The following is a 25,273-nucleotide window of genomic DNA, read 5'->3' as shown; positions in this document are numbered from 1 at the left end:
CGCACGGACAGCGCTCTCTGAAATCTCCTCTCATCTCACACAGAGAGAGAGAGAGTGTGTGTGTGTGTGTGTGTGGGCGCCCGATGCCCGGTGCGTGCATGTGCAAAGTGCGTGTGTGTGCATGCATGTGTGTGTGTGTGTGTGTGTAAGGAGTCGGGGAGTTGTCTAAGCACTAAGGTAAAGAGTGGGGGAGCGCGCGCAACGCGAGAGAGGAGTTGAGAGAAAGAGAGAGAGAGAGAGAGACGCAGAGGAGAAAAGAGAGAACAGTTGAGTGAGAGTGTGTGAGTGGAAGAGAGAGAGAGAGAGAGAGAGAGAGAGAGAGACCTCGGCTGAGAGGAGGAGAGAGAGAGGGGAGGAGAGCTCCGTACTTGGCAGTCTAGTTGCGGGCTGCTGTGCTGTTGCTGTCGTGGCGTGACTGGTCGCGCCAGGCGGGGAACTTCACCACACTGGAGCCCGGAGTCCCACTCTCTCACCTGCGCAGTTCGGAGCTGCCATGGGTCTCTCGCCTGGAATTACTGTCCTAATTATTCTGCCGGCCTTTCTGCTGCACACCAGCGGCCTTTACATCGCCAGTAGCGTTGGTACGTACAGTAGCCCACAGTTGAGCGTGCTTGGTGTTTATGTTGTCCTCCGTATCTGCTGATCTCTCATCAGCAGGGGGGCTGCACGGGGCTCTTGACGCGCTCGCTGGAAGTGGAGCTCAGAGCACTGTTCAGCGGCGATGCACTGTCCGGTGTCTGCTGCTTTGGGTGTCATTTTGCCACGCTTTGGCAGTTTCTTTATGAAAACAACAGTGCAGGACGCGTTTGCAACTTCTGTGCGTCCTGCTGTGATGCTTGCGGGGACTTTTCCGGAGGTCCCTCAGCACAGCACAGGGCAGGCTGTGTTGTGATTTGCTTCCTCCCATCCAGGGGATAATGTTATCAGGGGTGTAAAGGGGCATGTGATGCACCGGTGTGCTGTCGGCTTTTGCAGGGAAGTAGCCTGACACTATCTGATTCGGCCGCTGTCGCATCTATCGATCTGTCACAGGACGCTGGAGTCGGATGTCAGTTTATTGATCACACTATTATCAAATCATTCCTCCAACATGGAGGCTTAAGAAATATTAACTGTGAGTGTTTTCTCAGTCAGACAACTTTTATAAATGACATGTAAGCAAAATCTAATAATGCCGAGTGCAGCTTTAGACCACACTCAGTGATGTCTGTCTCTGAGTCTGTCATGACATTGACACTAGAAAGTGGCCTTGGCTCAGTGTGTGTGTGTGTGTGTGTGTGTGTGTGTGTGGGCGCGGAGAGCATCGCATGCTATATTCATTTGTGATGCCACTGTAACATGTGAAGAAGACATATGTATATATCTTTATTCCTAGAAAATATCAGAACTGTCTCAGACTGGATGTCAATTCAAATGCACTTTTTATTCAGTGCACACATGAGCACAGTTACAATTCAGTAATAATCATGAATGATAATGATGATTGCGGATAAATCATTGCAAAAATAACATTCCAATGCGCTTTATACTATAATAAAAGCTTTTCAAGCAGAGATGTTAATTTCAGTTGTCAGATCTGTCCTATTATTTTAAATACAGTCGGTGCGAAGGTTATGGAAATCATTTTTCTCGGATCAGCACCCTGATAGTGAGAAAACAGTGTGAGAAAGCCGCAATTAGCACTTTGATCAGGTGTCGAGCCAAAAAAAGTGACTCTCCGCCAGAACCTGATTGTCGTCCGCGGGAGCGCGCACAGCCGGATCGCCCAGTGGATCTGCGCCTGCAGCTGCTTATTTCACCATCACACCGTCAGAAAGTGCCAACACTGTAGACTACATGAATCCCTGAGGTAATAGAGATGGTCTGAGGACATTTTAACTTTAACTCGCTGTCATGTAAAATGCTTTAAATCAGTCCTCGGTCGTATCTGGGATGTATTTAAACCTGTGTGTCATGAAACCAGGACTCAGGCTGTTTAAACACGACACACTATTATATCTTTATGTTTTTAAAGGTTCCCTACGCCCAGATGTGTTTCAGATACTTTATGTTCTGCTTTTGTCAGCTTGAAACTACTCTACTGATGTGGACCACATATAAAATAAGACAATTCTCATGAGTCTGGGACTTTTCTGCTCCGTGCTCTGCAGTAGAAACCATCCAGTTCATGTTACCACTTTCTACACCTCTGTAAGACCAGTATAACCAGTAAAATGCTGTTTTCTCATTGCCTGAGAGACTGAATTCAATTTTACTGGGCATTTTAGTCTTTTAGAGGTCTTTTAATGGTATTTAGGGCTTGGGTATTTCACAATTCTTTTAAATATAACCCACAAGTAAGAAACTATAGAAAACCCCCGTCATCATTTTTTGGCCATGAGAAAACAGCATTTTACTGGTTAAACTGGTCTTACAGGTGTAGAAAGTGGTAAAATCACAGTTACGACCGAGGACTGATGTGAAGCATTTTACATGATAATGAGTTAGAGTTAAAATGTCCTCAAACCATCTCTATTACCTCAGGGATTCATGTAGTCTACAGTGTTGGCACTTTCTGACGGTGTGATGGTGAAATAAGCAGCTGCAGGCGCAGATCCACTGGGCGATCCGGCTGCGCGCGCTCCCGCGGACGACAATCAGGTTCTGGCGGAGTGTCCCTTTTTTTTATTTTTATTTTTTTATTTTTTTATTTTTTTTTTGGCTGGACTCCTGCTCTGTCTTCCCTGTAGGCGGTGGAAGGGCACGGAAGGTGTCAAGAGCGCAGCGCGCACTGCTGAGGCTGCCGTTTCCAAACGCGCACTGTCGAGCAGTGGGGTCGCCTCTGGGTTCATGGGTGGGGCTGTGATTGTGTGTGTGTGTGTGTGTGTGTGTGTGTGTGTGTGTGTGTGTGTGTGTGTGTGTGTGTGTGTGTTTGAAGGAGAGAGAGAGTGAGGTTGCTGCTTTTTTTATGTTCAATGTGACACAGCTTGGAATAAGGAGTATATAATTCCCCAGCATTTTTCCTTTTCTCCATTCTCTTATTCACCCTTCACCCCTGACTCTCCATCTTGTCCACTGTTTATTCCACCTGCCCCTCCTATGACGTCTGCACTCCTCCATCCCGTGGCTTCTTTTTCTTACCTCCAACCTCTAATATTCTTCTTTCCTAACCTTTTGCACATCTTCACATCTTACTCATGAATTATTTCCCTCCTTTGCTCACCTGCTCCTGCCTCATCATCCCCTCTCTCATTACTTCTCACCCTTTCCCTAACTGTCCTCTCCTCAGACTCCCTGCAGCATGTCCTGGGGGAGTATGGACTGGTGAGGCCAATCAGTGTGGATGCAGAGGGCCGCTTCCTGTCACATGCCATTTCAGCGGGCCGCATGGCAGGAGGGCAGTCCCGTAGGCGCCGGAGGAGGGAGGTAGGAGGAGGCAATGATGAGTGGGAAGGACCAAAAGGAGCCGAGGAGGACCAAGAGCCGGTGGCCCCTCAGGAAAGGCTTTACTACAACGTCACCGTCTTCGGCCGGGAGTTACATCTGCGCCTGCATCACAATTCCAGGCTGGTGGCCCCCGGAGCCAAGATGGAGTGGCATGATGACAGCGACAGCATCCGGCAATCTGAACCAGTGCACGACGAATGCTTGTATGTGGGTGACATCACAGACACACCAGGAGCCACTGTGGCTATCAGCAACTGTGATGGCCTGGTGAGTGGAGAACATGTGTTACCTGTGCTCTGCTCTTATTTTTCCTGGCTGCTGTAGTGTTCACTAAGTTGACGGTCGAGGTATAACAATACAGCTTAGTGGCAAAAGCACAAAGTCTTTGCCAGGTGACCCTCATGGTGTCCATGGGGTTAATCTTTTAGGTTGACTCTATAGCCCACCTTTACGTCTAACCTCTGCCCCTGACAGTTTATTTATGTTAAAGGTGAGACATAAACAGATGTTCACTATATTATAACCCAAAGCTTTTAGAATATGATCTACTGGTAAGTGTCATATACATAGGTACAGAGCACTGAATAAATAGCCGACACTGCCACAGCAACCAAATGGAAACTGCCTCTTTAAAATATTTTTATTGCACAACAGTTGCTCAAAGAGCCTGAATTGTAAGTGCTTTTAATAGAGCTGATGATGAATAGAGGAAAAGGAAAAGAGATGGCAAACAGTTGGTGAATGGCTGTCGGCAAGGCAGAGAAGTGAGATACAGACAGTGTGAAGACTGTGCTCAAGAACTGATGAGATGAGAGCATGCAGAAAGATGGAAATCCAGTGCCTGAGGAAGAGGTGGAGGGGACGTGTGAGAGATAAGCCTCAGGGTGGAGGAAAAAAGGCAAATAAATAGGAATAAAAATGAGCAAAGGATGTGTAGACGGAAAGGTGAGATTGCGGGGAGGAGTTCCCGTCATTAGGAGAAGTGTTCATTAGTCAGCCAGATCAGCCCACCACTGGAGCTGAGTAGCAGCAACTGGATCCGTTTAGGTTTGAGGACACTGGGGACTGAGAGAGCAGGCAGGGAGCCAGGACAAGACAGGCCTGACATCCCCACTTAGCCTGACACCAGCCAGTGGCAACACACTGCTGCTGCTGCTGCTGCTGCTGCTGCTGCTCGCTCTGACCTGTCATTCCCGGGCCTTTTGGCAATTTCTAAGAAAGGCTGCTCTCAAAGTGTAGTTAGTTACAGATAACAGATCACCAGCTACTAGTTTATTGAGTAACTTACTGCACTGTCAGACATGTCAAGTTTTAAAGGGTAGGCTCACTTGTTTTTCTTAATTCAAAATATAATGTACAGTGGAAAACTCAATTAAATGTAAAAAAGAAAAAGTAGCGTGAGCAAATTATTAGCCATATTCTCATGAAAATGATAATTCATTCATTTTATCATCTATCTCATTGGTGCCTAGTATGTCCAGGATGAATTATGACACAAACCAAAACCTGTAGGGGCTGTTTTAAGAAAGACTTCACATGGATGACTGTGAATCTTCACTGACATTTGAAAATATGTGAACTTTACCTTTAAAATTAAATTTGTTTTCACAGCTGATAATTTAACATTATCTAATCTTAAGTTTAGTTTATTCCTTTTTCCACATAAAATAACAATATAAGTGCAGAAATAAGAATCAAAAAATAAGTAAGTAAGTAAATGTGACTGGATGGGTTAAGAAGCTATAGGCTTATTCTATGCACCATTTCAAACTTATGTGCAAAAACTGAATCTAACAAAAGAAGAAGAGAAAACACCCATTTAATAATCACATTAGTTCTGTCCACATTTAATTTGTTCCCCTGCGCTCTTGAACAACTCATGTCATTACTAATCAATTCTGAACAGCCTCCTCAGGCATGCCAAGAATTATAGCCAAGCCCTGTCAGGCTCTGCTTATATCCTTTTAAAACTAACAGAGCCACGTAGCCCAGATCTGCCCTGCTGTGCCCACTTCCTCAGTGACCCAGACACCTGGTCAGAACCTTTACTGCCCTGAGGTGCCATTCACGGCCAAAAACCTCTGGCTACAATCCAGGTTGTATGATGAAGGGAAAAACGGGGCCAGGAAAAGGGGTAGGGTTCAAACCAAAATGCTAATAAAATAATGATAACAAGGTAGAGGAGGGACGATGAAGAGGATAAATTGAAAGATTTCAAGACGCACCAAATGACCAGAATAAATAAGCGAGGAAACAAGAGCAGAGGGAAATAAAGAAAATCTTTGAATGGACAAATGACCTTTGGAGGGAATTGGATTTCTGTGAAGAGAAGCTGTGATCAGCTGGTTAGTTCTTTGGATGGTTGAGAGGAGGCAGCACACTGTGCAGTTTGAGAACTAGATAGTGTGTGTGTGTGTGTGTGTGTGTGTGTGTGTCCGTGTGTCCATGGGTTTTTATTGGTGCAGGGCAAAATGACATTAAACCGCAGCTGTTTTTGTGTGTACAAAGTGCAGAATGTGTGTCTGCATGAATCAATCAGAATAAAAACTCATAAGCTTAGGATGTTTCCACTTCATGAGTGAACACTTGTGTAGTGTTTGTAGGTGTGTGCCTGTGAATACGTTCTTGTGGCTTTTACATCGTCACTTTCAAGCCGTATTTTTTCCACACTTGTTAGATCAAATCGCTGTATTTTATTTTATTTTTTTTTTGTAAGTAATCATTTTAAGGTGCTGATCCTAAGTGATGAGTGCATGTAACTCCATGGTTACATGCATTGACACAGATTCTGTGTGGGACAACAATCTGCGCTGTTGTCATGTGAAAAGTTGTAGATGCAGGAACATTGTTCTACGATGCTAAGGCTCTGTGATGGATAGCTGTGCAGTTAAAAAAAAAGCTATTTCAAACGGAAAGTTAAACATTTACAATAGTGATATTATTATTTGAATTTCACCAAGGTGGTTTTCTTTCAATATTCTATTGTTCAGAACATTAAAAAACACATTGGCTCCTAACTCAAAGACATGCTTAGTATAATTTAAATAGCATTTTGGTGGGAATTCCTGTACAAAATCCTATACTGAACTTGAATTCTCTGCATGTGTATGGCTGAACCTCTGGCCTCACTGTTGGTCTTCCTCATCTATAATATTTGTTCAGCGATGTGGAGGCCGTTTGATGTCTTTGCCTGATTTTGTGCACATGTGGGTGTGAGGTCAGGTGCATTCCTGTCTGTCTTTTTGGGATCTGATGTGGAATGTTGTGTGTCAGCAGAGCTTCTGATTTGCCTATTTTTAGACGCGACATAGAGACATATTGGTTGCATATTAAGGGTTATATGAGGGCTGTAACACGGTGAGAGTAACACTTTTATTTTTTTAGATTTTATTTTGATGAAATAAAAAAACAAAAACAAATCAATCTTATACTTAAAGCAGCCTACAGCAGAGACAGAAGCAGATATTCTGTCGAGAGTAATTAGTGTTTTATGTGACCAACTCACAATCTACTAATGTGACCCAGTAAAAGTGCTAAAAAAGGGGGAGAAAGGAAGAAGAGTGTTAAATAGACCAACATCAGAAAGCATGAAAAAGCAAAATTCCTGTAATTATTTAGACTTTTCCTAACCACCCTAGTAGCATGATCTAAAATATACTTAATGTCAACTAAGAAAACATTGTATTGTAAACAACAATAAACTCACTGATGAGAAGCTTCTTCTTTGAGAGACCAGAAGTAGTCAGGCAAGAACCAGCTACCAAGCTGATCAGGAATGGTTTTTGTGGAACATTTCCAGCAAAAGAGAAATAAATATATTTGGCCATCATAGCATTACACAGTACTGTACATCAGCAGGAAGTAACTAGAAACTAAAGCTGTTGAAGAAAAGTAAAGAACAAATCAATACAATATCTGAATGGTAGTGCTGTAATATAAAACTAACACAACATTGAAATACCCTAGTGAAGTATAAGTACTTCTACATTGTGCTGAAGTGCAATATTTGAAAACATGTCCACCTTTAGTCATACTTAGGCAAATACATTACATATTGAAGTGAACATGTGGCATGAAGTGTTGCACATCCACATATCATTTTCTAACTCGAGGCTTCAATTTCCCAGAAGGGTCACAACAACTATAATTAGCAGGTTCTGACAAATGGTAGGGCAACGTCAGGCTGCTGTGGGAACCGAGGGTCACACAGGTTAATGGAGCCAATAGTTGTGATGCAAGCCAGAAAAGAGGTTAAGGTGGGTGAGAAGTGATCTTCGTGTCTCCGTGTTTGTAACAGCGGAAGTGCGTGACCTGTCATTTTGGGGTTTACTTCTAAAATCCAGGTGGATGCACACCTGGATGACGATGTGTGTGAACCACCTACAGCACCGTCAAATGCTCAGATGCGGGGCAGGGATGGACATCAGCCAACAGCAAAGTTTGTCTGAACCATCTTTACCTCCCTGCATGACAAAAACCTTTGCACACATTTCTCTTGCCGTCTCCACCCCTTGCGTCTCTAGCTCTTTTTCTCTCGCTCTCTCTCTGTCTTGTGTTTCTTGGCCAGCAGCGGTAGCAGCAGGCAGGAGAGCTCTCCTAATGATGGTATTAAAAGAGTCAGGGAAATGACAGAGAAAGAGAAAGAAGAAGAATGTGGCAGACAGCTTTTTGCTCCCCAACACCCACAGATTCAGAGCTCTGGCAAAAAAAAAAAAAAAAAGAGAGAGAGAGAGACAGTGTTCCTTTAGTGAGTCTTTGTCTGTTTTTAGCAACAGCTCTGCTCCCAAGTGTTGATCAGACAAGTGGTGTTGAGGGTTAAGCGTAATGCCCGCTGTCTATGCCGTTAAAAAAAAGACAAGACGCCACATCCACATCTTACTAACTTAAAGATATTTGGTGCCTGCCATTTGTATGGGCATCATCTTTTGTTGGCAGATAATTAGCTCTGTGCAGGTGTTGCCCTTTGTACATTCTCATATTCCATTTTTATGTATGTGCCTCAGCCTGTTCATGTGTGTTGGCAGTGCACAGCAGGAATGCTGAAAGGCGGCTGTGTTATTTTGGTGCTTTCATTGAAAAGACTACAACAGCAAGGAGAAATGCCAAAGCACTGACAGGGGTTTTTCTTTTCTGAGGGTGGGTACTTAAAAATAAATCATTCTTTGCAACTACTAGAAAAAAAAAAGCATTGTCAGGATTATAATACTAATTCAATGTAATGATGTTGGGATTTTAAAATGACTTAAGTCAGAGCTGTTCTAACGTTACTTGTCATTACAAACACACCAACAATACGCACACGCTCAGTAGACCAGTGAGTGTGTTGACAGAGGGGCAGGCCAATCGCAATAATAGCCCCGGAACAACGCTAATTGCCAGCAACATGGATGGTCGTGTCAGCCACGCCCCTGGAATACGTTCGGTCGTTGCCTCCACTTTAGGAGTCAATAGAGAAGGCAGCTCTGGACTGAGCTAACCCATCCATCCGTCCAGCCGCCCCGGCAGTTAAGCTTGGTCATGCGTGGCAGCTCACTGGGCCCTACTGTGTGTTATTCCACCCCGGGTCACACGATAAGCAGCTCTCAACTGTAATCAGCTCAAATTGAAATGATGACATCAATTACAGCACGGCGCGCAGCTGTTATTGACCCCAGCCCTCGCTGGCTGTGCAGAGGAGGCTGTGTGTAGAAAGAAGAAAGCGGTGAGGGGCGAGGGTGGAGCAGCGACTGCAGGAACCGCAGGGCTGGAGGGAGGGCCGGGTGTGGAGAGGCCAGACTGCTGAAGCAGAGTATGAATGGAGAGACAGACAGCGAGAGAGGGAAACATGTTCTTGGTATCTGATTGCAGGTTCCACCCTGCAGTGTAGCTCCACTCAAACACACAATTACTCAATCTAGAGCTATTATCAGACAGACAGAGAAATAGAGGAAGAGGGGGAGAGAGAGTCAGGCAGAGAGCAGGCCCATTCTGAGGAACGCTATACAAAGCAAAAGGAGTGCTTTTACCAGAGCTGTGATTACTGCCGCTCACTCAGTGCACTTAACCAGCCCCCTTGCCTCTCTTTCCTCTCGCTCTCTATCATTCGCAGAGTGCTGGCTTGGAGCACACGGTTTGTTTGAGTGGTTGAAATAATAGGATTCACCCGAGAAAATAGAGCAGTGGAACCCCAATGATTACGAGGAAACACCTCTGTGATGTAACGATTATAGCAGATTATTGTGATATGATACTAAAATGAGCTGAAGCTGTGGGGATGGAGGACTGTACTGTACCTGTGATGTCACAATGAAATGTTGGTTTCCTAGGTTCTGCGATGTCATCATGATGGAAGGTTTCCAGAATTTACATTTACCAGTGCACAGCTCTCTGTCATTGTCAAAATGCACTTGGTATTTTTAAACAACTGGGTCAATCACAAGCAAACATGTTGACAATGATTATTTCCATCCCAAAGTTTAGGTGAGTGCAGATTCTCCAAACTGGAAAAAGATATTTTCTGAAAAGTTCAGTAAAGGCCGACCGCTTGTCTTTGTATGTTGGTAAGTTTCTGCCGTCACCACTGGGTGCAAACATATTGTGGGTTTCCTACCACAGTCGCCATCTGCACAATGGAGCACAAAGGATGTCAAATAATTTCAAGTTCAGGCTCAAAGTATTTTTAAAATTTCAAGCAATCAAGTGTTGCAATGAGGAGAGTAAATGTGGTATTTCCGTGTCATAAGATTAGGATCCAGTCATGCCCAGAGGGGAGTACTGTACAAAATGGATAACATTATTTTGCACAAAGAAATGAAATAGAATATAGATCAGGCCTTGTTGGAATTAGTTTCTCTTGTCTGTCAGACAGTCACCATCAGTGTGCCTGTCAATCATTCAATCAGTCAGCCAGCTCTTCCCGCGGGACGCATGGCTATGCAGGAAACTGATCGATGCTAGCCGCATCAGCAGTTCTCCAGCTACCGGTCCTCAGCAGCCTCTGTGCTGGATCTCGGAAAACAGGATAAGACATTCTCTCTGTGTTCCAGCGCCTTAACAAGCCTTCTGCCTGCCTTCTCCTGGCTGACCCTGCCCATGTCCCCCGTGGCCACGCCGTTTTACCCCCCAGTCACCACACAGGTGGCTTTGTACTCTTAAAGCTTCTGCTCGTCTGGAAGTCCCCCCCCCCCCCACACCCCACACATAATCCACCCAAACAAAACACAACATGAGAGCGAGAGAAAAGGAGGAGGCAAGGAGGAGACGGAGAGGAGGCAGGAGAGCGAGGGAGGGAGGTTAGGTGGAGGAAAATGAGAGTTACACAAAAAAAAAAAAAGGGGGAGGAAGGCGCAGCTCGGTGGAATCTTAATGTGCCCAAACCTGAACAAGAACAACAGCAACATCATAGCCGTCACCACCTGCTCAGTGCTCAGTCAGAAGAGATGGAGCGCAGAGGGGCGGAGGGAGAGAGAGAGAGAGACAGAGAGAGAGACGGAGAGAAAGAGAGAGAGAGAGAGGCTCCTCTTGATTAGAAGGAAGGATGTTGCTTTTTGTTGTCTTGCTGTCGAAGCTCAGGTCACTTGTCTGTCTCCTGAAATTAGTGCACTCCTCTGACTGACTGTGGAGTTTTTTAAAGTCAGCCAGTCATTTTCACTGCTCGAGCGCCTACTTGAAACCTCCCTACACTAAAAATATGTGTGCATTTTGTCCTAGACTGATCTAATTAGCTCTATTTGTTTTTCCTCTGGGTTGAATTGTTTTGCTGTCTCATTTGTATTTTGTGTTTGCGTGTTACTTAATGGAACTGAGCCATCTGTCTGTCTGTCTGTCTGTCTGTCTGCACCGTCGTCTGTCTACGTACAGTATCTATGGTTCATAATCATTTTGTGTGGTGCTTGGTGCAGGAGGCAGCTAAGAGGCAAGAATCGCACCTCATTACAGAAACTCACACCCTCCTCATCTTACTAAGGCTGCCTGTTTTTGTTTTCAGCAATAGAAAAATAATCACTTTTTCCTCTCCCAGTGTATTATGTTTGGGGGGTTTTGCCAGTGCATGAAGACCTCGGGAATTGTCAGTGTACCAGCATATGTAATATATTATATAATAATATATTGTATTCTAATAACTGACTCTGTGGGGGCTGGAGTGAAGCAGAAGAAACAAAGGAACACATCTAGTGCTTTGATCACTCTGACTGATCGTCTGCCAGGGTCTACACAGAAAGCTTCGGATACTGCCTTAAAATGATATAATCTGCTTGCCAAGATGTAATGGAGACTTTGAGATGACCTTGTCCATGTATAGCTCCGTGTGAGATTGAGTTACTGTATGGTTGGGCTGGATTCAGTGTGTCCTCTGAATCAGAAACAGGGCCAAGTGCTTTTCTACACTCACAGCAGCACGATGATACAGTAAGAGCGAAAGGCCAAAAATATTTTAGCACATTTCTTTTGTCATATTGTTGATATTGGTGTTGATCATAACCTAAGTTAAGTCACTGTATCTAAAATGTCTAAGAAATGTAGACACTGAGAACTTGAACTATCTAAACATGCAAATTAGACCTAACTAAATAAATGATGTCAGTCTAAATCATTTTCTATGATAGTGTGAAATATGTTTATCATGGGTCTGTTGCATTCATTAAAGTTTATCGTTTTCAGCAGCATGTCCTTTGCTCCTAAACAAATAAGAGACAATAATAATTATTGGGTGTTGAGCTCGATGCTCATTCTAATCTAATTACTTGTAAAAGTACAAGCACACTTTCATTGTATCATTAGATCATAATGTTGATTGACATATTTGGTATCTCTGTTGTCACCTATCATGTTGGACTTAAAGCAACATTAGACTAGTCCTGTTTGATTTTTCAACAGGGCTTTGGCATGTGGCGTGTAAAGCTAACTCCAGCCCTGCTGTGCCGGAGGGGCCGTACATTCCTGATGGACTGCCATATGATTGGTTTGAAGCTGCTTTGTTTTTGTTGGCTTTTGGGTTAGGTTATTAGTACGTTGGCAATCGGCACAACGTATGAACTGTATATTAAAGTTTCTACATTTTTAATGACGAGATAAAAGCATAATCAAGGTTACCTGCTTTAAAGTGACCAGCTTAAGCCTCTTTGAGAAAAGGGCTTATCAGCTCCAAGCTGTGGCTCGTGCTAGCCCCTGACCTCTGACTTTGCTAGAAAGAGGAAAGAGAAACCTGCACAGGGACAAACAGAGACATGCTAATAGTAAGCTGTTCTCCGTGAACTGTGCTTGATTGTTTATTTGTGCCGACTCCTGACACACATTTGGGTTCAGCCTATGCCAGGAGGGTGTGGAGAGTGACTTTAACTAAAAATGATTCCTAAAAATATCTTGTGCAAAATATGTGCAAGCAGCTAATAACAAAGTACTTTTAACACCAATCACAAAACCACGTTCTGTCCCTTATTGTGACGATACCTGAACCAAGATGTGACCGTTCTTCTTCTTACTGTTGTAACCATGATGGTGAAGGCCTGGTACAGTTGGCCACTATTTCAGCCTACAGACTTATGTGTTCATTTTGCTTAGATGACCTGTTGGTGTGTGGTGTTACTTATGTGTCTTCAAGTCCTCAGCTATTAAAATAAGAATTAAGCAGTAAAGACAAAATATAAATGGGAACATAGCTCTGCCTCAGACTTTGTTTTTGTTTTGTTTTGGTTTTGGCTATAGCCCTAACTGTGCATCCTTATAGCTGTTATCCATACAAACACAGCTTCTCTTACAGTGTGATGATTGACAACATCACTTCGAACACAAAGGGAAATGATTTTTTTCTCATAAGATAATCCTTTGCTTCTCTTTTTCACACACAGACGCTCAGACACAGACACACTGGGGAGAAGAGACTTATTGTCAGGTTGTACTCAATCTCCACAGTTCATTTCTAATCCTCCCTTTCTGTACCGTCTCCCCACTTCAACCAGCTCCTACACACACCTCTCCTCTCCTCTCCTCTCCTCTCCTCTCCTCTCCTCTCCTCTCCTCTCCTCTCCTCTCCTCTCCTCTCCTCTCCTCTCCTCTCCCAGCAGCAGGGTGTATACTCTCAGGGCAGGTGTGGCTGCAGCTGACTAATGCAATGTGACTGGGCCCCCCTGTCTGTCCTCTTAGCTGGCATGTGACAGCGTGAAACTGCCATCTACCTCTGTCTCTTTTCTCATTCCTTCTCTTCATTGCTTTCACCAGTTAGGGAAAACATTTCTGGGACTCGTTGCACTTCCCCTCAAGCTCTCTGTCTCTCTGTTAGCATGGTGTGAGTGTAGGTCTATACATATAAATATATATACTACTAATATGTCTCTGTGTAACTTTAGACATTAATTTTGTACAAGAAGACTTAATCGATCCATCCAGCCACCTTTCCTATAAAGGGTTGCAGGGGTGCTGGAGCAAATCCCAGCTGTCATTGGGTGAGAGGAGTACAGTCTTAATTTGATGAATGCATAGTCCAACAATCTGAGAAGTTATTGAAGATATTATTTTCTTCAAGCAGTGATTTGAACTGCAGTGACAAAGACGAGGAGGGACAATAGATATAACATTTATTCTAAAGAGCTTTTTCTATAGTCACTCTTTGCTAAACTGAAGCTCTACCTGGTTAAGCTATTTCTCATTTTAGACTGAGGCAGGCAGTCATTCGCTGGGTGTAGCCCGTTTGAATCCAAGAACAGTCTCCTTTTCTTATGTATATTTGTGTGGTTATCCTGCTTGAGCCAAACGAACTGAAGTGAGCCCCAGGCCAGATGTCAGATATAATAACACAGTGGCAGTCACAGTGCTGATACACTTGTACTGAAGGAACAAGTTGTGGTAGATGTCGGGGATTACATGCATATGATAGCATATATTTGAAGATTGACTGTTAGTGCATGTACGCTTCACTTGGCCCTGGAAGCAAACTAAATTGCCTAAATTACCGTTTTAGGTCCAATGTAGTAAATCTAGTGTGCTCAGCTACTCTACACCCTGATTTAAATTATTGTACAGTGACGTAAGCTTCGTCTTGACTGGTCTTTCTGTATTATTAAGATATACAGTCTATTGAAAAAGGCTAAACGTTCATATTAAAAAACACCTTGTTATTTTGTTGTAGTCAGCTGCCACATTACAATTCTCTATTTTTGGTGTTGGGAGAAAAAAAGTGTTTCATAGTGTCACAATATGAGTCAGCTTGAAATTTTTCTTTTGCCTGTAAATGTTTTGTAGGATTCTGTATTAGTCACACTGTCTTCGTAGTAGTAGTGTTAGGGTTGTCACTTGCATGGGTTTCCTTTCCAAATTGGTGTAGTTGGAAAGCAAATGAAAGCGACAAGCGATTGTTCTGGAACCTTTTCAAGTGGATCTTGGAGCTATTTCTGGATAAAACAACAAGGTACTGGTCACCGTGCACAGTGAAAGTTAATACAACTCACCAACCTCTAACTGAACGCAAGCAGCGCGTGTCAGTAGGACGAGAGGTGTAGAGCCTGAGAGCTGCAGAGCAATGTGCTCAGAGCTTGAGCACCCTGCGTCTGATCTGCTTTGTTCTTTCCCCTTGCTCGCTGCCCATCCGTCTTCATCTCTCTTTTGCCCTCTCCACGTCTCTCTCCCTTCCTCCCACTACAGAGTGTAGAGGTCATAGCCCCGGCTGAGCCACAAGCTGTTGTTGCCTTACATTGACTACTCTACCTGCTAATCCAACCAGCACGCCCAGTTTATCATTACTCTCAAGCTCCACATGGGGAAGAGCACGCACGGACAGCTTTAATATCGCCATAGAAATGGCAAAAGCGTGTGGTGGGATTGAAAAACTACAAACTATGGACTGGTATTCATCATTTTTGCATTAAGGTGAAACTCACATCCTAATTTTGTTCCTTAATGATGGTGATATATTTGATGTTAAGCATCGATGTTGCAGCGTTTTTGCATTCCACCCCCACAGATGAAATGGTAATGCATGTTTGTGCTCCAAATAGAGGTACAGAAGTACATTTTGTACTATTCATAGACATAAGGAGCCTAAATACACACAGTTGTACGTCTTTGTACCACTTCAGTCTGTTGTAAAGTAGCAGTTTATTAAGTAATAAAGGGCTGAGCTATCTGGATATAGTGCCATCAAAACACAGTCAAATTCTTTTTTCACTCTTGCCTAATAATTATATAATACTGTCTGTTACATCCACTGTAATGTTTGGTCACTTGTAAATAGTAGGAAGGTGCTTATATATACTGCTCCAGCAATAGAAGGTTTTCTCCTGTGCTGTCATTTTTCTCAGCTTGTTTGCGTATTTGTTTGTTAATGAAGAGTGAGGTTGGTTCTTGAGGTGGATGTCTTTTCTTTTTCTCCTTGGCAGTGTCAGCTCTTTGTTCACATCCGTGTGCTCATTTCAAACAAAATGCTCTTTGCTGCCTCTCTGTGTGCCAGAGGACCTAAACTGAACGGAAAAGCTTTCACAAACCGGCTATAGCTGCTACAGTGCGCGTGAAGAAACTGTAGTAAAATGGACAAGTGTACATATGAAAATGTTGCCCATTCATTTTCTAAATGGCTTTTGATTTGCAGTAGAAATAGGACAGCCAGACACAGATCTTAGTTCCTGAGTGGGTTTGTTCACTTCTTCTCTGATGCTGCTGGACATTGCTGCTGTCTTTTTGAGGCAGCTGTTTCTGAAGCTCATCTCTCAGAGTCTACAGGAGAAGGGCGTGGGTGAGGCGGGGGTTTGGAGGGGTAATATGGTTAGGGGAGGTAACTATGAGATATGGCGAAGAGGAAGGCAGGCCCTCTGACACAGCCACTTGCTGGTGCTCTTCTGTGATGTATAATGGCAATATGAGATAGCAGAAATCCCCCACCCCAAACACACACACACACACACACACACACGCTTTTGTAAACTAACAAGCACTTGTGCTCTCAGGATTAAGATGTGTGTTTGAGCTAAGTCATAGCTTTACATGAACTGAATTATTTGAGGTATGTCCCTGCTAAAGACCCAGCCAGCCATACCTAACTTAACCAGTAAAAAAAAAAAACAAGCAGGTGAGTTTCTCCAAAATGATGTGATGGTGTAAACCTGTGGCAGCTGATGCCACTTCCAGTCCCCAGTAAGTCGGGGCCATCGAGGAGGGTGGTGTTTCCCGATAGATGAAATCTCTGGTTCAGCTGAGACCGGGTGTGAATCGTCTGTATTCCTCCGCTCAGGGAGATGAGGATGCACATGTGTGCCGTTGTGCATGTGTGTGCAAGTAGCAGTAGAACGTGTCTGTGGGCGTTTATGGATGCACACGCCTGTATTTATTTGTTTGAAAGTGGCGGGATTCCCCAGCGATTGTCAATTTGATAGCTTGCCTCGTCTTTTGTTTTTGTGGTGGCGAGTTTTCTCTGAGGGAACTGTATAAATCTCTTATTCAGTCTGTGTGACTGCTTGTGTGTATGAGTGAATAATGGCGCCGATGTGCGGACGGGGTTTGGACTCGTTTTCCGATCTGGGACTGGAGATGTCTGTTTTCAACCTGACATGTTGTATTAACAAAAGCTTCCGGATCAGATGTTGGAATGGGGACACTGTGAAGACGTGTCAGTGTTTTAATTGGCACTCACAAATGTATGCAGTACAACATAGACTTATGTATGCATTCACACCCTCACACAGGCTCAGGCTTTATCCTTAGCCCTTCATTCTTGTCCCCTTTGTATCTTTGCCCAGGCATAGTGTATTTCAGTTACAGATTGTAATCCTCTATTGTAATATTTGGCACATAGCATTATTGCACATAATAAAATCAAATACACATAAAATCAATTTAGAAACCGGGGCCAGCAATCAATCTGCATTTAGCATTAAAGCAAAAATTCTAACACATCTTTACAAGTTTCAGCATCATACTTTAATTTTACTAAGTTGCTTTCACCATTCTCCACATTTATCCCCAAAGCCAGTTCTTTTAACGAGTGCCTCCAGTGACAGCTGCACAACAGTGCTGCGAGATTATTTGACCTTCTTCAGTAAGTCACATCTCTTTTCTTGACTTTTCTGGGTTTGTTTTGTAAAACTAGACATAATAGTGTGTTTTGTGTCCTTTGTACTATTTCACTCATTTATCATCATACACTTTGGGAATGCAGTCTGTGCCCATAATTGTATTTATGGACCCAGACCCAGTGTAAATGGACCCAGACCCAGTGTAATGCCTAATTAGTTGCAGTTTATAACCATTTTGAAATTCCTTGATGCTAGATTTCACCTTCAACTTTCATAGGGTAAGCAAGGATGTGCTAGGATTGTGGGGAACGCATCATCTCAGATTTGTGTTCAGAAGTTACTGTAGTTACACTGAAGTCTCCGCTAGTCTTGTTATTGCTCCCCACTTCCAACAGGGACACAAACACACACACACACATACAGCCAGCCACACACACACACACACACACACACACACACACACACACTCCTCTTCAGGCAGAGAGTGAAGCTTGAAGCATGCCTGGGAATATTCTTTCTCAATTTATGTGTGAGTGCTGTGGATGCACGGGTGCCGATGGAAGCCCTTCTTTGTCATGGAAACACCAATTTTTAATCTTGACTCCTTAAACCAATGAATTCAAGCCTCTCACATCAGCTAACTAACTGACTGGCTAATGCATGTACCCTGGTATAAATATGTATCTGAACTGTCTCTCGTACACGTTGCCAGAACCAGGAGCTGTGCAAAAAGACAGAATAAGACATGCTGAGGTGCAAAGGATCAAAACAACACCTGGATTATTAATAACATGCACCTGTATTGTGGCAAAGACAGCATACTGATAACTGTTGAAGGTAAAGTGCTAACTGGTACTTCAAAAAGAGACATACTTACACTCACTGCATGTAAAAAAGAAACTGAATGGTTTAGCAAAAGCAGCTTTGCACATTAAAACTTGCTGATGATTAACGTGGATTAACTTCCACCTACTTTATCATTGAACACTTAGTAAATAAAACATCAGTTGGAAGCAGAAGCAGTTACAGTTACATATATATAAAAACATCTTGGAACAATTTCTGACATGTAGGATGTAAAGATTGACCGACGAGACTTTGGCCACACCCAATTTCTACATTTTCACAGGCGGCTCCGATGGTATCCCTGGCTACTGCTGGTAACCTTGGTGATACCGGTGGAGATATGCTGCAGTCAGTGGGCGTTGCCAGGGCGTGAAATGAAAGCATAACTGGAGCAGTGTGTGTGTGTGTGTGTGTGTGTGCATGGGCACGTTTATGTGTACGCATGTTTGAGATCCCGATAGCAGCCGCTGCCAGAGCCCTCATTTTGACGTATCCTTTGATGACGGCATTGGCATTCGAGCAGCTTTACACACACTAACACACACACACACACACACATACACAAACATGGGAGATGGGGAAGGGGGAGAGATTGCGGGAAAGTGTTGAAATATGAAACAGGATTGTCTAAGTTCAGGTACACTGTTGCATAAACATCTATTAATTAACTGTAGGAGCGAGCAGCTTATGAGAGGAGAGGTTGTTAAGTGTTTCATAGTTTATATACTTCTACTCTATAAAGTGTGTTCATGTCTGTCCCTGTGGGCCTGTGAGGCCACCGAGACAGGGGCTGCCCCTTCTCTGTGTGATTTATGGCCAAATAATTGTGCTTTATCAACAGTACAGTATACTGTATCTCAAAAGCTACACATCCTCGGCATGCTCAGTAATTCTATATTTGTGAGGCTATTAGGACTGGATAATAAGCCAATCAATAGAGAAATTAGCATTTGGATCTAGACAGTGCAAGCATTATGCAATTGCAGATAAAACTTTGAATTGCAATATCCTTTGGGGCCCAATAAATTAAACCAGTTCTTAAGTTTTTCGGCTAATTTTGTAAAATGTTCTAAGTATTTTGCGCAGCAGCATTTTCCCCCCATTAAGCTACATTTTAGTTCTTTAAGCCACCCTATTTGTCTTTCACTTTCTGAGTTTAGCACTGATAAGACAACATGTGAAAGCCAAAAATAATGTATACAAACACCATTAACTGACATTTTCTTTTCATTTTGCCACTTTGTGCTAATCCTCCGCACTCCTGCCTTTTAATGTGCATAATCCCTCCTCGTGTTATCCCTGGCTAATGTACAAGGAAGAGCACAGCAGAGTGGAGGAGATGCAGGCTGAAGCTAACAGCTTCCCAGAGAGGGTTGAGGCGGAGGCCAGCGATGTTCACTCGTCTGTCGAACACGCACACTGTCTGTCTTCCACCATAGAGAGAGGCTCCCTTGGCCTGGGCTGCCTTCATCAACACATTAGCAATATGCTATGGCCAGCGTTTTTGACTTACTACAAAAACACGCAGACACTATCCAGAGACAGAGGGAAAAGTGGGGAGGAGGTGTGAAGAACATAGACTGACTACAGGCAATATGTAGATACCTTTATTTCATCTTCCTCACCTTTATTTCTCTGACTTCAGTTTTATTCTTTTCTACCCTCACTGATGTTCTTATCCTCCCATCTCCTCTCCTCCTTTTCTTTTCCTCCCACCTTCCCCTCAGGAGAAATAGGTCATTACTAGATCCCCCCCAGGTTCTTCATAATCAAATATTTGACCTAATGAAGGGATTTAATTACTGGTTGCCCAGCACTGGAGGTGTCAGATTACTGCTCCCTCTTTTCATTTTCCCTGCAATTTATCACTATCCTGACAGCAAGGGTGTGTGTGCATGTGCAGCTGTGTTTGTGTGTGCACGAGCGTGTGTGAATATATTCTTTGAAGCAGCGTGCTGGAAGAGTGAGTGTGGACCTGTGTACAGATTTGTAGTTAGTTGGCCACTTGAGACCGTGGTAGCAGAATGACTTGTTGAAAATGGCATCTAAACTATGCTAATGCTCATACATTTTCTGCATAAGTATAGGCATACTTCACATGCTTTCTGTGAAGTGTCCAAACAATATGATGATCATAGCTGTGCACTGCTCGCAGTTCAGAGGGCCAAAAGGAAAAAAGAGACTTTCATGTTAATATACAAGGCGGTTGCGATGTATACAAACGAGAGAGAAAAATGTGTCTTCATGTGTACACGTGAAAGAGAGCATGTGTATGTGCAGACATGCCGGATGTTTTTTTCATGCATGTGTGTTTGTGAGACATTAGTTTGTGTGGGGTGGCTCTCCCAAGCGTAAAATAAAAAGGGTTGTGAGAGTGATGGTTTAGATTTAACTATGAATTAATAACCAGACAGGATCACAGCATTGAGAGGGCAACGCAAAGGAGGGCAACAAGAGAGGGCGGAGTGAGGGGCGTAAATTAATCCTAAAACCACACAAGGTATGAGTAGTGAGACATCATCATAACTTCTTTTAAATTACTGAGGACTTTTTATAGTATTTTTTATTTATAGTTGTATGGAATTAGTGTAACTTTGTATAACTTAGAAGTAGCGGCCAGCTACAGACTTTTCACAGCGATATCTGTGATTCAGTTTTTTTTCATTCACTTGAACCTCTCCCTGTCAGCAGTGTTGATTTGCATCGTGTCTTTTGACTTGTGTGTAGGCCGGTGTCACAGCGTGTCTTCAGGTAACTATATTGTCAATATGTGGTAAATTCTTATCACAGGGATGAATACAGTGAATGAAATGAAATGGTATAATCATGTGTTTTACATTTCTTTTAAGAAAACTGTCTTTAGACATGAGATATATAGTCAGAATTCAGCACCTCTAAGCTAAGTGCAGCTGGATGAAGTATTCACATTCAGCACGGGTCAGGAAATTACCTCAGCGTGATGAATGACTTACACGAATCCTCCAATTAGAACACAGAGAATTAGCGTTATCATGGCACAGCATCGTGATGGCAACAGAAGCTGCTACAGGTTGAGCCCTCTGCCGTTCGTGCGTGTTGCAAATTAAGTGCAGTATGTGTGAACAAATAAAAAAGGTGATGTGAGTGGAAGGATGGTCAGTTGATTCAGTTATGCTCCACTTATTCGTATCATGCAACTGTTTTCCATTGTGGCCCATATTCCTGTCTCCATAACTACACCATCCAGATCAAGCCCCTGAGGTCTGATCCTGCTCCGTCTCACTCGTCTCTGCCTCCTGACCCATTGAGGGTAAGGACATTTAAGAGGGTGTTGCAGTTTTTCAGTCCCATTCCCTTTTCCAGGCATTATTAGACTAATTCCAGCTAACGAGGAAGGTCATTGTGGATGTTTGATAGATGCGGACACAGATGTGTGTGTATGTGTGTGTGTGTGACAGAAATGACTTCCATCAATAAACTGCAAAACCACATGTATTCCTGACCTAGTGACCCCCGTGTTTCCATAGCAACCAGGAGTGATTAAACACCGAGTGTACTGATGTTGCATTCGTTCCCTGGGACTCTTGGTGTGTGATACTTACTTTGAAAGGCTGCAGTCCTTTATCCACGCTTTCATCTGCAGCCCATTCAAAACCAACGGTGCAACTGTAAAAACTAAAAACAGCTTTATTTCGATGTTTCTGTTCTTAGTGTTTAAATAGACTCCTTTCAGAGAGGCTGGTTTAATTTGAAAGCAGCCCTCTGTAACCTCATAGCTCACAGGAATATCAATAGCATTACCACTGTCCTTTCCTTGACACATCTTGAAGCATCTCCTCCACACAGACTACACAACATTCTAGCTGATAAATGTAGTGACGCTTTTCAAAAGGCCGGCTGCTCTGACTGATATCTGTACTGTGGGTGCTGTGCCCTTCTCGCGAGTGTCTTGCCTGCTGTGCAGAGCTGTTATGGCTGCTATTCACTGGGTGGCCTTCTACAAGGTTTCTGGCATAAAGACGAGTTGACCTCCAGCGTCCTTGTGTGTTTGTGCCAGTGTGTATGCGTGCATGCTTGATCAGTGAAAGACATGGAGCAAAGGTTTAAGCAGAACTGCAGTAAAGCAATTGTTGTACGTGTGCCTACTTACGAAGAAATGATACAGTATTCACAGCTTTTCCTGTTTACGGAACCCAAATGTGACACAAACAACACGAACTGGATGCATTTTTTGCTGAACGAATTCTAAACTACCTTTTGCATCGGGCCTCATCATAGTAATGGTTTTTGTCATTCATCACTCTGATTGCCTGCTTGACCACAGACACTGTGACGGCTGATGAGGGCAGAAGCAGAGTAGTCAAGGTTGTGCTGTTGAGTGCATTTGCTCACCTCGGAGCTAAAAGCTAAATGACCATTTAAATGTCCAATGGTTCAATGGTAAACATGAAAAAATATTGCAGTAATTTTGGATTAGTTGGATGAGCTGGAGGGGAACAGTTAAACTTACTGTCAGTGCAGAAGGTAGAAAATAAGGGTGGAGGTCAGGGTAGTGGATTATAATCCAGGGACTGCTGATCGTCCACTATTGACATTCTTGTCTGGTGACAGGGCAGAAATTGGTACATTGACTAGATTATTCATATGCAAAACACTGCAAGCTACTGATTATTGTTTAAGATGATTCTTTAAAAGTAAACAAAGATGAAGAGTAATGAATAAATAAAATAAATTTCCACAGAACAGCTCTTCTGTACCTACATAAAAACATCACTTGAACATAATGCTGTGATCAAGTCTCTCTGCTATCCCGCCGCCATTAAACCAGTCTGTGTGTAAAATTCAAAGTTATTGCAGAGTATAGTTTGCTGTTTAATCACCGTTAAAATATTAAGCTCTAAATCCCCATCAGCAAGCTGCGAGTAAATAAAAACAATTTAGCCAGTGCGTTCATCGGCATATTCTTAATCATTAATCTGATGCGATGTGTAATTCGCTGACAGTAATGGAGTATTTGATTCTCTGATCTCACTCAGTCTTTTATTCTGTCACTCTCATTCTCTCTCGTGTTCCTGATAATCAGAAGCCGTCCTATTTGACCGGTCCAAATCTCAGTCATGGTACTTAATCTAGTTCAATCCTTGAATACAGCATCTTGTGATTTGAAGCTGTTTCACTTGTAGCCTGATGTCAGAGGGAGATCGCATTAGCTTTTGTGACCTCTTTATTTCTTACATATCTTTGTGTGTTTGATCAAGATGCTTTATTTGTACTTGACAATAATTTCTAGACCACCGACTCATTAGTAAGGGGCATCTCTCTCTAAAAAACTAGTGAATATCTCTTTGCTGTGAATCCGTGTCACGGGAGGTTTTGACACCTCGACTCATATAATATGTGAAAAAAAGTCACATACTGTTGATTTAAAGTTAGTGATTCTCACACTGAAAGGTGTAGTTTGGCTGTCCCTGAGAGTCATTTATTCCTGCACATTACACAGCTAAATAAAAACAAGTTTTTAAGTTTTAAGTTCTGTAGACCTCCGAGGATTGGATCTAACCTGCTCACTGTAAACAGAGTCTGTTGACTCTGTCAGCAGGCTGTTGTTCCATCTCCAAATGCTCCCTGTGGAAACTGAGATCTGATTTTATCATCCCATATCCTCTAGATTTTATTTTTCTTGTTGAATCTAGCATGTGTCTCAGGGATACAGGGATACATATTTTTAAACAGGCCGAAGTCACCCGGTGTGGTGGAAGACCTGCACTCGGGCACAACTTCAGATTTCCAATGATTTTCCTCCACAGACTTCATGTTTCATTTGTAAATAACATATTTAATCTATTGTACAAATGTTAACAACCACCTGTCCAGTCCACTGCAGTTAGATGCTACAAAGGAATACTTTCTTTCACACATCACAATGTAACCCCAGCGTCATGTTTCCTTTCTCATGCCAAGGATGACAAGAGCAATGAAGGCTCTTAAACTCCTGCCAAACATACACATACACACACACACACACAGACACGGCTCTATTGGCAGGTAACTTCCTGTCTCAGTATCCAGTCCCCTCTGCCGTGCCAGAGGCTTCTCAATTGCTTTTGAAGTGCAACAAGCTGCCTCCGTCCTCACCCATGACACAGATGGGGAATCCGAGCTTGGCATCAGGAGAGAGAAGGGGCATCCTTGTGAGATCGGCCACAGGAAACAGGAAAGAGTACAAACACACGGACATGTAGAAAGGAAAAAAGACATGGCTCACACACACAGCACCTCGTTGTCAAAGCTGTAAGAGTTTGCCAAAATCCGTCTGAGCATCAGTGTCACTTGTGTGTAGAGTCAGTATTTCTGTGCTGTCAGCTTAATCGAGGTAGTTTATGATCATCTTCCCAAATTCCAAATCCTATTTTCTGTTCTCATTGCCATTTGTCTCCTCTTTGTCTTTTTCCCATTGTTTTCCATTCTAATCCCTCTTATCTTATGATTGTCTATTTCTCATAATGTAAACCCGAATCGGTACCAACAGGCAGTCTAATATGTCAGATTACTGTTTGCACTTAAAGCCCAAAATATTTAAATGCAGATTTGATGCTTATCTGCATCTGTTGAGAAACAATTGTATCATAAAAAAACAACAAAAAAACAGTTTATGCTAAGTGTCTTAGGTTATTTAATAGTAATATATATTAATTTAAATATATTTCAATATTTAAATATTTCGTTTTGATGTACATGTGGCCAGTAATTTGTATATAGACATGCTTGTATAAATGATTTCAAAACCATCATATGCACAGACAGAAAATACAGACAGGTTGTGTCTAGATAGACACATAATAGGCACACTTAGGGAAACACACACACATATTATATACACACAGTCAGACAGAGGAAAGATCAGAGATCAGATATACACAGACGGTTCAGTGCAGACGGTGCCGTTCACATCTCTATTGGCGTCTGGGCCAGAAGAGGAGACATCAGGTAATTAAAAAGAAAAGTGAGAGAAAGAACAAGAGGGGGCGGGAGCGAGGGAGCTG

At 43.0% G+C, this 25,273-nt stretch overlaps 1 protein-coding gene across 1 annotated transcript in view; it reads left to right on the top strand.

Moving 5' to 3' along the window:
- The first annotated feature begins 339 nt into the window (after window positions 1–339).
- Window positions 340–25,273, top strand: part of adamts2 (ADAM metallopeptidase with thrombospondin type 1 motif, 2) — a 93,119-nt gene continuing 68,185 nt past the window's right edge. The window contains exons 1-2 of the mRNA XM_026358139.1: window positions 340–581; window positions 3,269–3,693. Of these exons, the coding sequence (XP_026213924.1) occupies window positions 494–581; window positions 3,269–3,693 (513 nt within the window). The 5' untranslated portion in view covers window positions 340–493. The remainder of the gene's footprint in view (window positions 582–3,268; window positions 3,694–25,273) is intronic.

The sequence above is a fragment of the Anabas testudineus genome, chromosome 10 (genome assembly GCF_900324465.2).
Source record: "Anabas testudineus chromosome 10, fAnaTes1.2, whole genome shotgun sequence".
NCBI lineage: Eukaryota > Metazoa > Chordata > Actinopteri > Anabantiformes > Anabantidae > Anabas > Anabas testudineus.
The sequence above is the reverse complement of the archived record's forward strand: the minus strand, read 5'-3'. Positions and strand labels throughout refer to the sequence as shown.